We start from the raw sequence: 14,237 nt of genomic DNA on the forward strand, positions 1-14,237 counted from the left end.
CTCATTTGTGTAAACCATATAAACCAATCTCATCCATCCATTTTTATGATCAATGGTCAAGATTAGTTTAGTTTATATTAGGAAGTTAAAAATAAAAAATAGAAAAAAATTATTTTTTAATTGGAAAAATGGCAAAATTGTAAAACCGTCTATATCAATAAATCATGTATAATCATTAGTTTTCTTAATCAACCCCATTTTGAATAAGGAAACAATATTTTTAACTATTACATTTAATGAATGAATTGATTTCACCGTATTTTTTTTATAATACACAAATAAATGTCTTTCTAGAGGAGCCATCTGTCTTTTTTCTTTTCTCAGAAGATGGATCCGTTTCAACCTTATTATGAAATGATTTCACTGTTTGCCTATTAGATGAGACATTTGTCATTTTCATGTTTACGATAGATGGTTCCGTTTCAATCTAATTATGAAATGGTTTCACTGTTTGCTTATTACACAACATGTTCTTAACAATTATGAGATGGTTTCACTGTCGTTATGAAATGGTTTCACTGTTTGCTTATTACACAACATGTTCTTAACAATTATGAAATGGTTTCACTATTTTCTTATTACACAACATGTTCTTAACAAAATGAAACAATTTCATCAATTAGATGATGAAACTGATAATGAAATTGCTTCACTTTCGGCTGATTACGTAGACTTTTCCTAACAATCTGAAACGGTTTCACTTTCTTGATGAGCCCATATCATCATGCACCTATTTCATCATGCATCCATGTCATTATGCACCTATTTCATCATGCACCGATTTCTTCATGCACCCATTCATAGTCATTTTCACTTACTCCATGCACCCATTTCAACATGCATGAAATCGGTTTCATGAATATTTTTTTCCTTCTATTACTGATTTCATGGATTTCTTAGCTTAATAAATTACGATTATCAAGAATATTAGCAATAATAAACCTAGACACAATATACCAAAATTCAATTTATAATATTATAATTTAATTAAATATTTAAATGTTATCATTTATAAAATTTTCTTTATTATGTTACCTTAATAAATATTTATTAATAACTTCCATATTTAATAGGAAACAAAGCAAATGATAAATATACCTTTAATGATTAAATTTAATTAAAAAAAAGGAATTTTTGTTTTGGTCGAAATTAGTTTACACATTTTTTAAGAATTGCATAGTTTTTATTTGAACGTACCCCCCTCTCTATATATATATATATTTGAATACAAAGTGAGTTTTATGGAAGTGTTGGCTTTTGGATAATTATAAAAACACCCTTGAGCCTTGAGGTAATAAAGTGTAGGGGATTCTTCGTTTTAATATCTCAAAGGTTACCAAAAACATTTTAGTTCTCCGTTTGGAATGTGCATTTAATGAAAGCTAATTATTTACAAGTTAAGTTGGTATAATGATAAAAGCTAAATTAAGTTCGAGTCTAGTCAGATATCAAGGGTTAGTAGACTTTTACGAGACCGAGCAAATAAGAACTCATATTAGTTACAAAGAGGTCTTGTTCACCCTAAAAATAGTTTGATTAAAGTACTTAGAAAAGTCATTATGATATGTGTAGGTGCAAGTTTAAAGGGATCGAAGAAGCCCACACACCCAGATGAGTTCACTGTATTTGTAAAACAAGAGGTTCATGCATATATAGTATGCAAATATGTTGCAAAACTTTTATAGTCAAATTACATATGTTTTGCAGTATTTCAATTACATGCTTTTTACATAAGATAGTTTTTGAAAGAGATGGGATAGTCGATTTTACCTGATATGTGTCGGGTTTCGGACGGACTAGGGCAGGATACTTCCAGAATAGCATACCGGTATTATTTTAGCTGTGGCTTCGGGGGATAGCCTCTAAAAGCGCAGTAACATTTTTATAATATTATTTTGGTCGTGGATCGGGGATATAGCCCCTAAAAGCGCGACAACCTTTGTGTAGTATTATTTTGGTCGTAGCTTTGACTGATAGCCTCTATAAATATAGCATCCTTTGTCTAGGCCAATAGCATGGTGAGATATCACCTGTACGCTTGGCAGAATGATTGTGTTTTATGATAAAGTACATCATATGTTTTTGTTTGCATCTCTCTCCATAGTTTAAAACATGTTTTTGGTTTATTTATTTCCATTAAGCTATGAGAAAACCATAACTCACTAGGCGCAAGTTGATGTTTTTTGTATGCATCTCTCAGAGGCGCTAGCAGGGAAAATAGAAGATTTGAGTACGACACGACCCAAGGTTGTTTTGTTAGCATTAAGAATTTAAGTTGAATTGCAGATTTTTCTTTTAGTAGATTATGGTCGTGTTTTAGACTTCCGCTGTTGAGATTTTAGTTCGGATTATTAATGTTTTGGATGCTTGTTGTGATTAGTAGTCATGGCTCTGTTTTTGGGGTGTGACAGTAACATTTTATAATAGTAGCTAAGATGATCCACCAAAAGGCTAGAAGTAATTCCGACTATAACGAGTTAAGTATTCATATGGATCTGCTTTTCTTAGTTTTAAGGCACCTTGATATACTGGGATAGTGGAAAGATAAAGAATGCCAATTTCCGGTTCTCTCTGTCATTGCAAGAGATTTACTAACCATTTATGCTATCACCATGGCGTCAAAATGTGCCTTTTCTTTTAGAACAAAGGATGTGATTTACATCGGAGGGATCGAGGTCTGTATTTGTCTCAAGGATCAATCTACGACTGAAAAATTAACACACAATCATTTGAAAATGAACTTGACTAGCTCGAAATAACCAACGAAGATGGAAGCCGGTGATGATTAATTAACACATGTACGTGTTTGCTTTCAATGAATTAAGCCGATATACAACCACGAGATGACAATATTAGAAATTTTAAACAATTTTCATGTATTTGATATTTTAAACAATATGTATAAGTTTTTGTCTTCTTGAAGTTTACGATATTTAGTTGTATTTATAATCAAATAAATAAACTCTGATTTGATGAGGTTTTATTATAATACTAAATCTCATATATGATTAAATAAAAATTAACAAAACAAGTGGTAAAAAATGTTAATATAAAATATAGTATAGTTTAACTATATAATATGAAAAGATAGTTAATATATATATATATATTAAAAAATACCAGTCCAATCCGTTACTACCATTCTTGGTTTCTTTGTCTGACAACCGATTAAGGAAGGAGTGATTATTGAAGGTTTAGGAGGCACAAACTAGGACCAGTAGATCTGGTTAAGGGCTCTACCGGTTAACCCGTTTGTGCATTTCTATTAATCCTTAACGGTTAGATAATAATGATGTTTATTTTCCACTGTGTAGACATAGTTTTATTCAAATTCAAATATGTTAGCGACATATTTTAAAACATGAAAATGATTGGTCATAAAAACGACAAAGATTTTAAACATGGAGTATCCATCTAACGATTCACCTGTCTTGCATTTAGAAATACGAACGATAAACAAGTAGAGCTACTTAGAAGTCATTCTAGCTCTTTATTCATTCATAATGCTTCTGAACGGTTTTTTGAGCTTCATCAGTTTGTCGCACTTCCATCAACACACACCCATTGACCCACGAAGATTTTTTCACAATTGATGTTGGGGTTAATCGCCAAAAAGGATTCCAAACTCATCTTAACCGACTGGCTAATGGTTGTGCAATCATCCCCAACTTCCACACCGATAACTTGGTTACAAACAATGGCTGATTTTGCCTTATGTAAACCATCTGTATGTTCATGATTCCATCAAACAAAACAATGAAAGATCATGTTAATATACCAATCGACATAATCAGTTGCCGATTTAATTAATTTGATGTAAACCAAACCGTCAAAAGGCTTTAAATAGTTGGTAGAATTAGGATGACTTACCAACTAGTGTTGATCTGCTTTCTGCCAATACAACAAACATTAGAAAAAGTGAGAGTATTGTGGCCATCTTCACAAACATGGAAGCGTTCTTGGCCATGACTTCAAGTTTCTAGTGTTTTCTTTACTAATAATTAAAGATGTGAATACTGAGATATGTGATTCCAGTTATTGAGGTTTGCATATTTATAGGGAATGTAAGATTTGGATAGATTAGTGAAACGTATTTTGATTGGATCATCCAAATTCACATTGTAATCTGAGAATTCACAGCCGGCCCTTGTTTCGGCTATGATGCTTTCCTTGGCTTCTTAGTTAGAGAAGTTTAGATGACGGGTCTCCCATCGCAAAGACTAAAATCCATCACAAACTCGTCCGAATAATCCGGCGCGCTAAACTTTTACGACTCGTATGCCGTGATCATTGATGACGAACAATTGATTATATTCAAAACTGAAACGTTTTATTTGATGGAGAAGGAAAAAAGGAAAAGGAAGTGCGGGGAAATTGTATAAAACTTGTATCAGAATATGTTTCATCTGAATAACATATTTAAATATTATTTATTTTACAATTAATAAAATATAGTATGATTTTTATATAATTAAGAGGATTTAATTTACTATAATTTTATAAAAAAGGGAAAGTCTTATAACTTTGTAGGCAGAATCATTTTGTAACCTCGTAGAAACCAAAATATAGCTTTTAAAAATATATTTTTCTATTTACTTTTCTTTAATTGGCCGATTACAAACTTTACAAGAACATCGTTCACTCAATTTGTTTTAAAGCAGTGTTAATTAGTTTTCAATTTATAGAATTAAATTTCTTCAGTAATCCATGTGTGATTTTTTGGTTATTTAGGTTCAGATGAAAGCCCATGATTATGATTTGGATCATATCCAATCTTTTTAGGAATCTGTAACCACGCTATTCAATCAAAGCCCGTAGATATGAGATATGTGATATGTGTCGGGTTTCCGACAGACTAGAGCAGGATACTGTCATAATAGCATACCGGTATTATTTTAGTCGTGGCTTCAGGGGATAGTGTAATATTATTTTGGTCGTGGCTGGGGGAGATAGCCCCTAAAAGCCCGACAATCTTTGTGTACGTAGTGTTATTTTGGTCGTAGCTTAGACTGATAGCCCTTATAAATACGACATCCTTTGTCTAGGCCAATAGCGTGGTGAGATAGCACCTATACGCTTGGTAGAATGATTATGTTTTATTATAAATTACATCATATGTTTTTGTTTGCATCTCTCACCATAGTTTAAAACATGTTTTCAGTTTATTTATTTCCGTTAAGCATATGAGAAAACCGTAAACTCACTAGGCGCAAGTGGACCTTTTTTGTATGGGCGCTATAGCAGGTTGCTTGAAGGGCAAATAGAAGATTTGAGTACGACCCAAGGTTGTTTTGTTAGCATTAAGAATTTAAGTTGAATTGCAGAATTTTCTTTTAGTAGATTATTATTGTGTTTTAGACTTCCGTTGTTGAGATTTTAGTTCGGGTTATTAATGTTTTGAATGCTTTACTGTTGTGATTAGTAGTCATAGCCTCTATTTTTTGGGGGTGTAACAGTAACATTTTATAATAGTATAATAAGATGATCCACCAAAAGGCTAGTAATTCCAACCATAACGAGTTAAGTATTTATATCGATCCACTTTTCTTAGTTCTATGTCTATTGATGATTTTGAACACCTTGATATATTGGGATAGCTGAAAGATAAAGAATGTCAATTTCCAACTCTCTCTGTCATTAATTGCAAGAGATTTACTAATTGTTTAAGCCATGACCGTGGCTTCAAAATGTGCCTTTTCTTTTCGAACAAAGGATGTGATTTACATTGGAGGGATCGAGGTCTGTATTTGTCTCAAGGATCAATCTACGACTGAAAAATTAACACACAATCATTTGAAAATGGACTTGACTAGCTCGAAATAACCAACGAAGATGGAAGCCGGTATACCTTTGATAATTAATTAACATATGTACGTGTTTGCTTTCAATGAATTAAGCCGATATACAACCACCAGATGACAATATTAGAAGTTTTAAACAATTTTCATGTATTTGATATTTTAAACAATACGTACATTTTTTTTTCTTTTTGAAGTTTACGATATTTAGTTGTATTTATAATCCCATATATAAGCTCTTATTTGATGAAGTATATATATTAGGTTTTATTATTATTATATATATATGTTATATTAAATCTCATATATGATTAAATAATAATTAACAAAACAAGTGGTAGAAAATGTTAATATAAAATATAGTATAGTTCAACTATATAATATGAAAAGATAGTTCATATATATATTAAAAAAAAAAAATACCAGTCCAATTCGTTACTACCAGTCTTGGTTTCTTACCGGTCAAGGAAGGAGTGATTATTGAAGGCTTTAGGAGGCACAAACTAGGACCCGTAGATCTGGTTAAGGGCTCCACCGGTTAACCCGTTTGCGCACATCTATTAATCCTTAACGGTTGGATAATAATGATGTTTAGGAAGCACATATTTTCCACTGTGTGGACATATATATTATTATTCAAATACGTTAGCGAATTAAAGAGCGCAAGGCAGGGAGTTTATAAAGTCCACACATAGATTTTAAACCTTGAGAATCATTGATCATAAAAACGACAAAGATTTTAGACACGGAGTATCCATCAAACGATTCACGTGTCTTGCATTTATAAATACGAATAATAAAACAGCAATGTTGAACAAGTTGAGCTACTTCAAAGTCTTTCCAGCTCTTTATTCATTCAAATGCTTCTGAACGGTTTTTTGAGCTTCATCAGTTAGTCGCACTTCCATCAACGCACACCCATTGACCCACGAAGATTTTTTCACAATTGATGTTGGGGTTAATCGCCAAAAAAGCTCCCAAACTCATCTTAAACGACTGGCTAATGGTCGTGCAATCGTCCCCCACTTCCACACCCGTAACTTGGCTACAAACAATGACTGATTTTGCCTTTTGTAAACCATCTGTATGTCATGATTCCATCAAACAAAACAATGAAGGATCATGTCAATATACCAAACGGCATAATCAGTTGCCGATTTAATTAATTTGATGTAAACCAAACCGTCAAAAGGCTTTAAATAGTTGGTAGAATTAGGATGACTTACCAACTAGTGTTGATCTGCTTTCTGCCAACACAACAAACATTACAAAAAGTGAGAGTATTGTGGCCATTTTCACAAACATGGAAGCGTTCTTGGCCATGACTTCAAGTTTCTAGTTTTTTCTTTACTAATAATTAAATATGTGAACACTGAGATATGTGATTCCAGTTATTGAGGTTTGCATATTTATAGGGAATTTAGGATTTGGATAGATCAGTGAAATGTATTTTGATTGGACCATCCAGTTTCACATTGTAATCTGAGATTTACAGCCGGCCATTGTTTCGGCTATGATGCTTTCCATGGTTTCTTAGTTAGAGAAGTTTAGGTGATGGGTCTCCCGTCGCAAAACCCTAAAATCCATCACAAAAGTCGACCGAATAATCCCACATGCTATTTTTTTTTATTAACATGGATATCCAACCCGCTATGCGAGCCGACTAATCCCAAGGCGACCACCTGCTTTGCACATAGCTCAGAGTCACCGCATTTGAACCTCCGTGGCCACAAGGGGATTTTTATTCCTTCTTAGATTTGAACCTGAGACCTCCCGGTATTTTTGATCTTTGGAGCCAGACTCAAACCAATCAGGTATCACCCTTGTGGTTCGCATGCTAAATTTTTATGACTCGTATGCCGTGATCATTAATGAGGAACAAATGATTATATTCAAAATTGAAACGTTTTATTAAGGAAAAGGAAGTGTTGGGAAATTATATGTAAAACTGGTATCAGAATATGTTTCATATGAATAACATATTTACATATTACAATTAAGAAAATATAGTATGATTTTTATATAATTAAGAGAATGTATTAAAATTTTATAAAAAAGGGAAAGTATTATAATTAACTTTTTGGCAGAATCTTTTTGTAAACCAAAATATAGGTTTTAGAAGCATATTTTTGTAGTTAAATATGAAGCAGAACAAATTACATCCCAGTTTGTTGTTATTTACTTGGCCGATTACAAACTTTTCAATTTAAAGAATTACAACTTTTGTTTATTTTCTAAAGAGTAATAAAAAATTTGTTAGATCGTCAACTTAACACTTTTACATTAGATACATAATTGAAAAACAATCTTTTAAGACATTTAGACATATTTGCATGGCATCCTAGTAATTAACCTACACAAAACTTAGATGTTTTTACGATGAATGATTTTCGACGTTAATGTTTTTCAAAATTAAAAAATCTCTCTTCACTCTAGTGCTCCTCCCCCATAAACGCGTGCATAAAACTTTTCGAAAACCTTTGCGACACCTTTTCTGTTTGTTTATGATGGTAGGGCATTGCTAAGTTGCATGTGTCGTGAATGCTCCCGTTTCCGGCTAATTTTCATCTTCAAAATCAATGTGATAAAACAAAAAAAATTGAACCAAAAAACATTCGTTCATAACATAATGTAATGAAATTGCAATGTTACACAAGTGCAAATTAAAGGCATTAATTCTAGCTCTTTATTCATTCAAATACTTCTCAATGGTCGACATTTGGTTTTTTGAGCTAGATTAGTTAGTAGCACTTCCATCAACACACACCCATTGACCCACGRAGATTGTTTCACAATTGATGCTTGATCAGTTAGTAGCACTTCCATYAACACACACCCATTGACCCACGRAGATTGTTTCACAATTGATGCTTGATCAGTTAGTAGCACTTCCATYAACACACTCTCATGAAGATTGTTTCACAATTGATGTTGGGGTTAATCGCCAAAAAAGATCCCAAACACATCTTAAAACGACTGGCTAATGGTCATGCAATCGTCCCCAACTTCCACACCGGTAACTTGGTTACAAACAATGACTGATTTTGCCTTTTGTAAACCATCTGTATGTTCATGATTCCATCAAACAAAACAATGAAAGATCATGTCAATATACCAAACGACATAATCAGGTGCCGATCTAATTAATTTGATGTAAACCAAACCGTCAAAAGGCTTTAAATAGTTGGGAGAATTAGTGTACGCCCCATACCATACATTGTATGTAACACATACTTCATACATAAGAAATACATGTTTATACATCACTCAGGTCCCATAGTACAAGATTCTATCATACAGAATACATAGACCAAAAATTCAAAATACATTACTTGTACTACTCAACGTTCATCTTATCAAAACTATACACATCATAGACAAATCTTTATGCAGATATATATAAAGGAAAGTATCACATTTTCCCATTTCCTTTACCGTTAGCACCTCCTGCAATACATATTTAAAATCACAAAATGAGGGTTAGACCGGATGGTCTAGTGAGTTCTCTTTTTATATCATTGCAGGGTGAGAATCACCAAAACTTTATTTAAACAACTTCTCATATATATATAACACAATATATGAATAAGTAAAATATAATACCAATACCTTTCCAATTCCAAAACCAATCTCTCAGCTTTTAAACACATCCAAACCCAAATAGGTTTGTACCGATTAGGTTTCATGTGATGCCACTTTTAAACCTTTTCAATTAAAACAAGGTTTATTCAAAGTTTCAGGCCATAAACCTGTTATCCACTCCTCAATAACATCCAGACTACGATTTCCAATAAGAACTCTGATTCTAAACCTTTAAATCACAAAGAAATTAAGATTCCATATCACAATAATCTTATAGCATATAATAGTAAGAGCTATGTCACATATCACACATACAAATGCCACCCTTATATCCAAAGGTACACATCTCCTTGATATGCCACCCTTATCCCATGGTACACATCTCCTTAATATGTTGGTACATCTCTCTTTGATATGCCACCCTTATTTCCTCATCAAATCATTTTACAAAATATTTCCCAATTAGAACAGACCGCAGTCATAAATGTCCTAATGGAACATCATCGGTTCAAAATCATCTTTGTTAAAATTCTTATTGTTTATCATCATAAAAGAATATTAATGATTTATTTTGAACTAACACTTTAATCAAAATACAAAACCGGTCAACTTAACAAGTTTTGGTCAACATGGACTTTGGCCGGACTTCAACTCCGGTCAAATCTTGACCGATATACTAATCCGGACAACACTGTCCTACTCAGCCGGATTATAAATCTGGGCAACACAAGATTCTTTATTCGGTTTACAAATCTAGACAACTCAATATTAACTTGTCCGATTTATCAATCCGGACAACATTCAAACAAGTCCGATCAAAGTGCAATCGATTTATACTACACCGGGTAAACCCTTGATCAATTTTATTTCTAAATCGAACAATATATCGACCAATTTATAACTAAACCGAACAACCTTTAATCGTATTCCTACTTCTCCGTTCAAAACTTTTATCCGGTTTTCAAAGATAGAATTTCATCAACATGCTAATCCGATTAATGCTATGATCGATTTCCTCTAAATCGGATGATACTGCGTCCGGTTTATAACAAATCCGGACAATACATGTCCAATTTATAACCAAGTCCGGTGATGGTTCATAACTCAATTCAATTATGCAAATTCAAAATGCTTTTAAAAACATTTAACCACTCACCTTATGCAATTCTTTTTGAAACCAAATTTGAATCCAACTTCTTGATTCCAACTTCAAATGTCCAGTTAATAAGCAATCCGAACAAGACTTCTCAATTTTTCCAAAGAAGTAGAAAACTTATTTTTGAAACCCTCCTTCCTTATTTATACCCCTTTCCTTAATAGGAAAGGCGGTTTGACCGCCTCATGCATGCATACATACATATTCCATATATCATGCATGCATATAATACTTATGCATATTAAACTAATGCATACAATCATATTTTTAATCGTGCATATTCACAATATGCATACAATCCATATAATTGCATAATCAAATATACCAATTTATCATGCTATCACTTAAACATATAATAAATAATAATCACGTATTAGTTACCTCAAGTGATAACCAAGACCCGGCTATCACTATTAGGATGACTTACCAACTAGTGTTGATCTGCTTTCTGCCAATACAACAAACATTAGTAAAAGTGAGAGTATTGTGGCCATTTTCACAAACATGGAAGCGTTCTTGACCATGGTTTCAAGTTGTCGGTTTTTTTTTAAGACAAGAAAGATATTGATAAAAGATATGTGATTCGAGTTGTTAAGGTTGGCATTTATAGCCAAATGAAGATTTGGATACCTAGATTTGTGAGATGTATTTTGATTGGACGATCCAGGTTCACATTGTAGTATGAGAACTTACAGCCGGCCATCCATTGTTTCGGCTATTATATTTATGCTTCATTTTACTTTCTTACATAGATTCTTTATTGACAAGTTAAGTGTCCATCGGCGGGTCGGAAAAACTAAAATCCATCACAAAACTTATACAAAGCATCGACTTTTTAAAACCTGGCTTTTGCCTTTTATTGCAAACTAGTTACTTTGAGTAAAACTCTTCTTTGGTGTCAACTGTCAAGGTAACACTAAAACAAAGGGGTTTCATCGATGGGTTTATAGCGGATCACAAATTATCGGGCTGATATGCCACTGTGATTGTCAATTGGCCACGTTTTCTCCGGCTGTTAGATCTGTTAACAAGAGGTGATTGGTTGGGAACGTTTGTATATTATGTGTAAAAGTTATATTACAAAGAAGAAGAAGACAGCCACTATAAATACAGATTTACAATGATCTAAATATGGAAAACAACTATGAATGGCTATCAATTGGAGAGGAATGGAAACCGGATATTTACTCTCCTAAATTAACGGAGAAATGATGCTAAACCACCAATCTTGAGGATCCCATAAAATTATTTTCCAACCTTCTTTTTAACACTCCTCCTCAAGTTGAACAGTGGGATTTCCAAAATTCAACTTGCCCAGACACTCGTGCAAGGTTCTTTTATTAACAACTTTTGTCAACATATCGACAAGTTGGTCTTCTGATCGAACAAACAGAAGTGTGATGATATCTGCTTCCAATTTTTCTTTGATGAAGTGTCGATCAACCTCTATATGCTTTGTTCGATCATGTTGTATTGGATTTTCTGAAATTTGAATGGTTGCCTCATTATCACTCATAATTTTGCTAGTTTCTTGTGGTGGATATCCTATCTCAGTTAGGAGCCTTCGTACTCATAGCATTTCAGTTATCCCCCTTGCAATTCCCCGGAACTCAGCTTATGCACTTGAAAGGGCCACCACCTCTTGTTTCTTGCTTCTCCACGTAACGAGATTTCCACCAACTAAAGTAAAGTATCCTGCGGTGGATCTACGGTTGCCTTTATCTCCCGCCTAATCTGCATCGGTATACAGTCGTGTTTCAAGATGCTCGTTTGGTTTGAACAAGACTCCATGCCCTGTCGTTCCCTTGAGATATCTTATAATTCTTAAGAATGCTTCCATGTGAGCCTTTTGGGGTTGATGCATAAACTGACTTACCACTCCTACAGCATATGCTATATCAGGTCGGGTGTGTGAGATATATATCAATTTTCATACCATTCGTTGGTATCTTCTTTTGTCGGCAAGGTCTGCTTTTTCTTCCATATAAAGCTTTTGATTCACAATCATCGGAGTGTCTGCTGGTTTGCAATCAACCATACCGGTTTCAGCTAGTAAATCGAGGACATACTTTTTTTGGTGCATGAAGATCCCCTGTTCTGATCTTAGAATTTCCATCCTAATGAAATATTTGAGTCTCCCCAGATCTTTCATTTCAAATTCTGTGAACAAGTTCTTCCTCAGTTTGAATATTTCTTCTATGTCATCTCTTGTAATAGTCATATCATCGACATAGATTATTAGGCAGGTTATGAGATTGCCTCTCCGTTTACGAAACAAAGTATGATCTGAGTTACTTTGTTTAAACCCATAGTTTTGCATGGCCAAAGTGGACTTCCCAAACCATGCTCTAGGGGACTGTTTTAACCCATAGAGAGATTTTTCAGGAGGCACACTTCTCTTTTTCCAAACTGGTCCGTGAATCCATGTGGAGCTTCCATATAAACCTCCTCCTTTAGTTCTCCGTGTAAGAAAGCATTCTTTACATCAAACTGATATAAGGGCCATCTTTTATTTGCTGCTACAGAAAGGAGAACCCTGATTGTATTCATTTTTGCAACCGGRGAAAAAGTTTCAGAGTAATCAATTCCGTATGTTTGTGTATAGCCTTTAGCTACCAATCTCGCTTTGTATCTTTCAATTGTACCATCTTGTTTGTATTTAATTGTAAAAACCCACCGACACCTGAGAGTTCTCTTTCCTGGAGGCAAGACACGTTTTTCCCATTTGTTGTTTTTTGTAAGTGCTTTCATTTCTTCTTCCATTGCATCTTTCCATTGCTTTGATTTTAAGGCTTGTTCTGTATTAGTAGGGATTTCCTCAGAATACAGAGATGAGGCAAACGCCTTGGCTTTCTCGGATAAATTTTCTTTGGCTATGTTAGCCATTGGATATCTGCTTCCTCTGGACTCCTTTTCTGGGGAATACCTTTTCGGTGGAACTCCCCGATTTGTTCTTGGTGGTAGTACATATCTTCCCGATGTGTCTTCTTGTGTGGGAAAATTCTCAAAGATCTCTTGCTTTTCCATATGTTCACTTTGCCCTGCTGGTGCATCTTCTTGAGTGGTGAACCTTTCTTGTTCATGTACACTCTCACCTTGCCCTATTGTGTTATTAATGGGTTCGGGTATAAATGAAGAGTGAGTATTACTTACCTCGGGTATCAGGTTAGGAGCAGTTTTCTAGGTGGCACCAACGTTTGGGTCTTCGGGTTGTGTGGATAAAGGAGACTCATTTTGTGAACTGTGGCTCCTTCCTTCTTCATATGTTACATATGTCAACCAACTCAGCGTGTCAGTGTCAATATATTTTCTCTCCCCCTGACCACTGTTTTGGGATGCATAGTAGTACTTAGTTTCAAGAAAGTCACAGTTCATAGTAATGAACATGTGTCGGGTTTTTGGATTATAACATCGGTATCCCTTTTGAGTGATTCCATACCCAACAAAGACACATTTATCAGCAAAATGGGTTGATTTTGGATCTGTGTGATTTAGGTATGTGAACAAATACAGTGCACCTAAAGATTCGTGGTTCAAGAGTAAGAACGGATGGAGGTTTGGTAAACTCTGTGAGAATTTGCAAAGGGGTTTTAGATTTTAGAATTTGAGTGGGAAGTCGGTTGATAAGATATGCGGTAGTAACAAAAGCTTCTGGCCAAAAAAAACTTTGGAACTTGTGATTCTATTAGAAGAGCCCGAGT

At 34.1% G+C, this 14,237-nt stretch overlaps 1 protein-coding gene across 1 annotated transcript in view; it reads left to right on the forward strand.

Annotated features, from left to right (window-relative positions):
* Nucleotides 1-12,269, forward strand: part of LOC112523761 (uncharacterized mitochondrial protein AtMg00860-like) — a 21,551-nt gene extending 9,282 nt beyond the window's left edge. Inside the window, exon 2 of the mRNA XM_025133439.1 lies at nt 12,091-12,269. Coding sequence (XP_024989207.1) covers nt 12,091-12,269 — 179 coding nt within the window. The remainder of the gene's footprint in view (nt 1-12,090) is intronic.
* Nucleotides 12,270-14,237: the final 1,968 nt, after the last annotated feature.

The sequence above is a fragment of the Cynara cardunculus genome (assembly GCF_001531365.2).
Source record: "Cynara cardunculus var. scolymus isolate 2C chromosome LG 12, CcrdV1, whole genome shotgun sequence".
Taxonomy (NCBI): domain Eukaryota; kingdom Viridiplantae; phylum Streptophyta; class Magnoliopsida; order Asterales; family Asteraceae; genus Cynara; species Cynara cardunculus.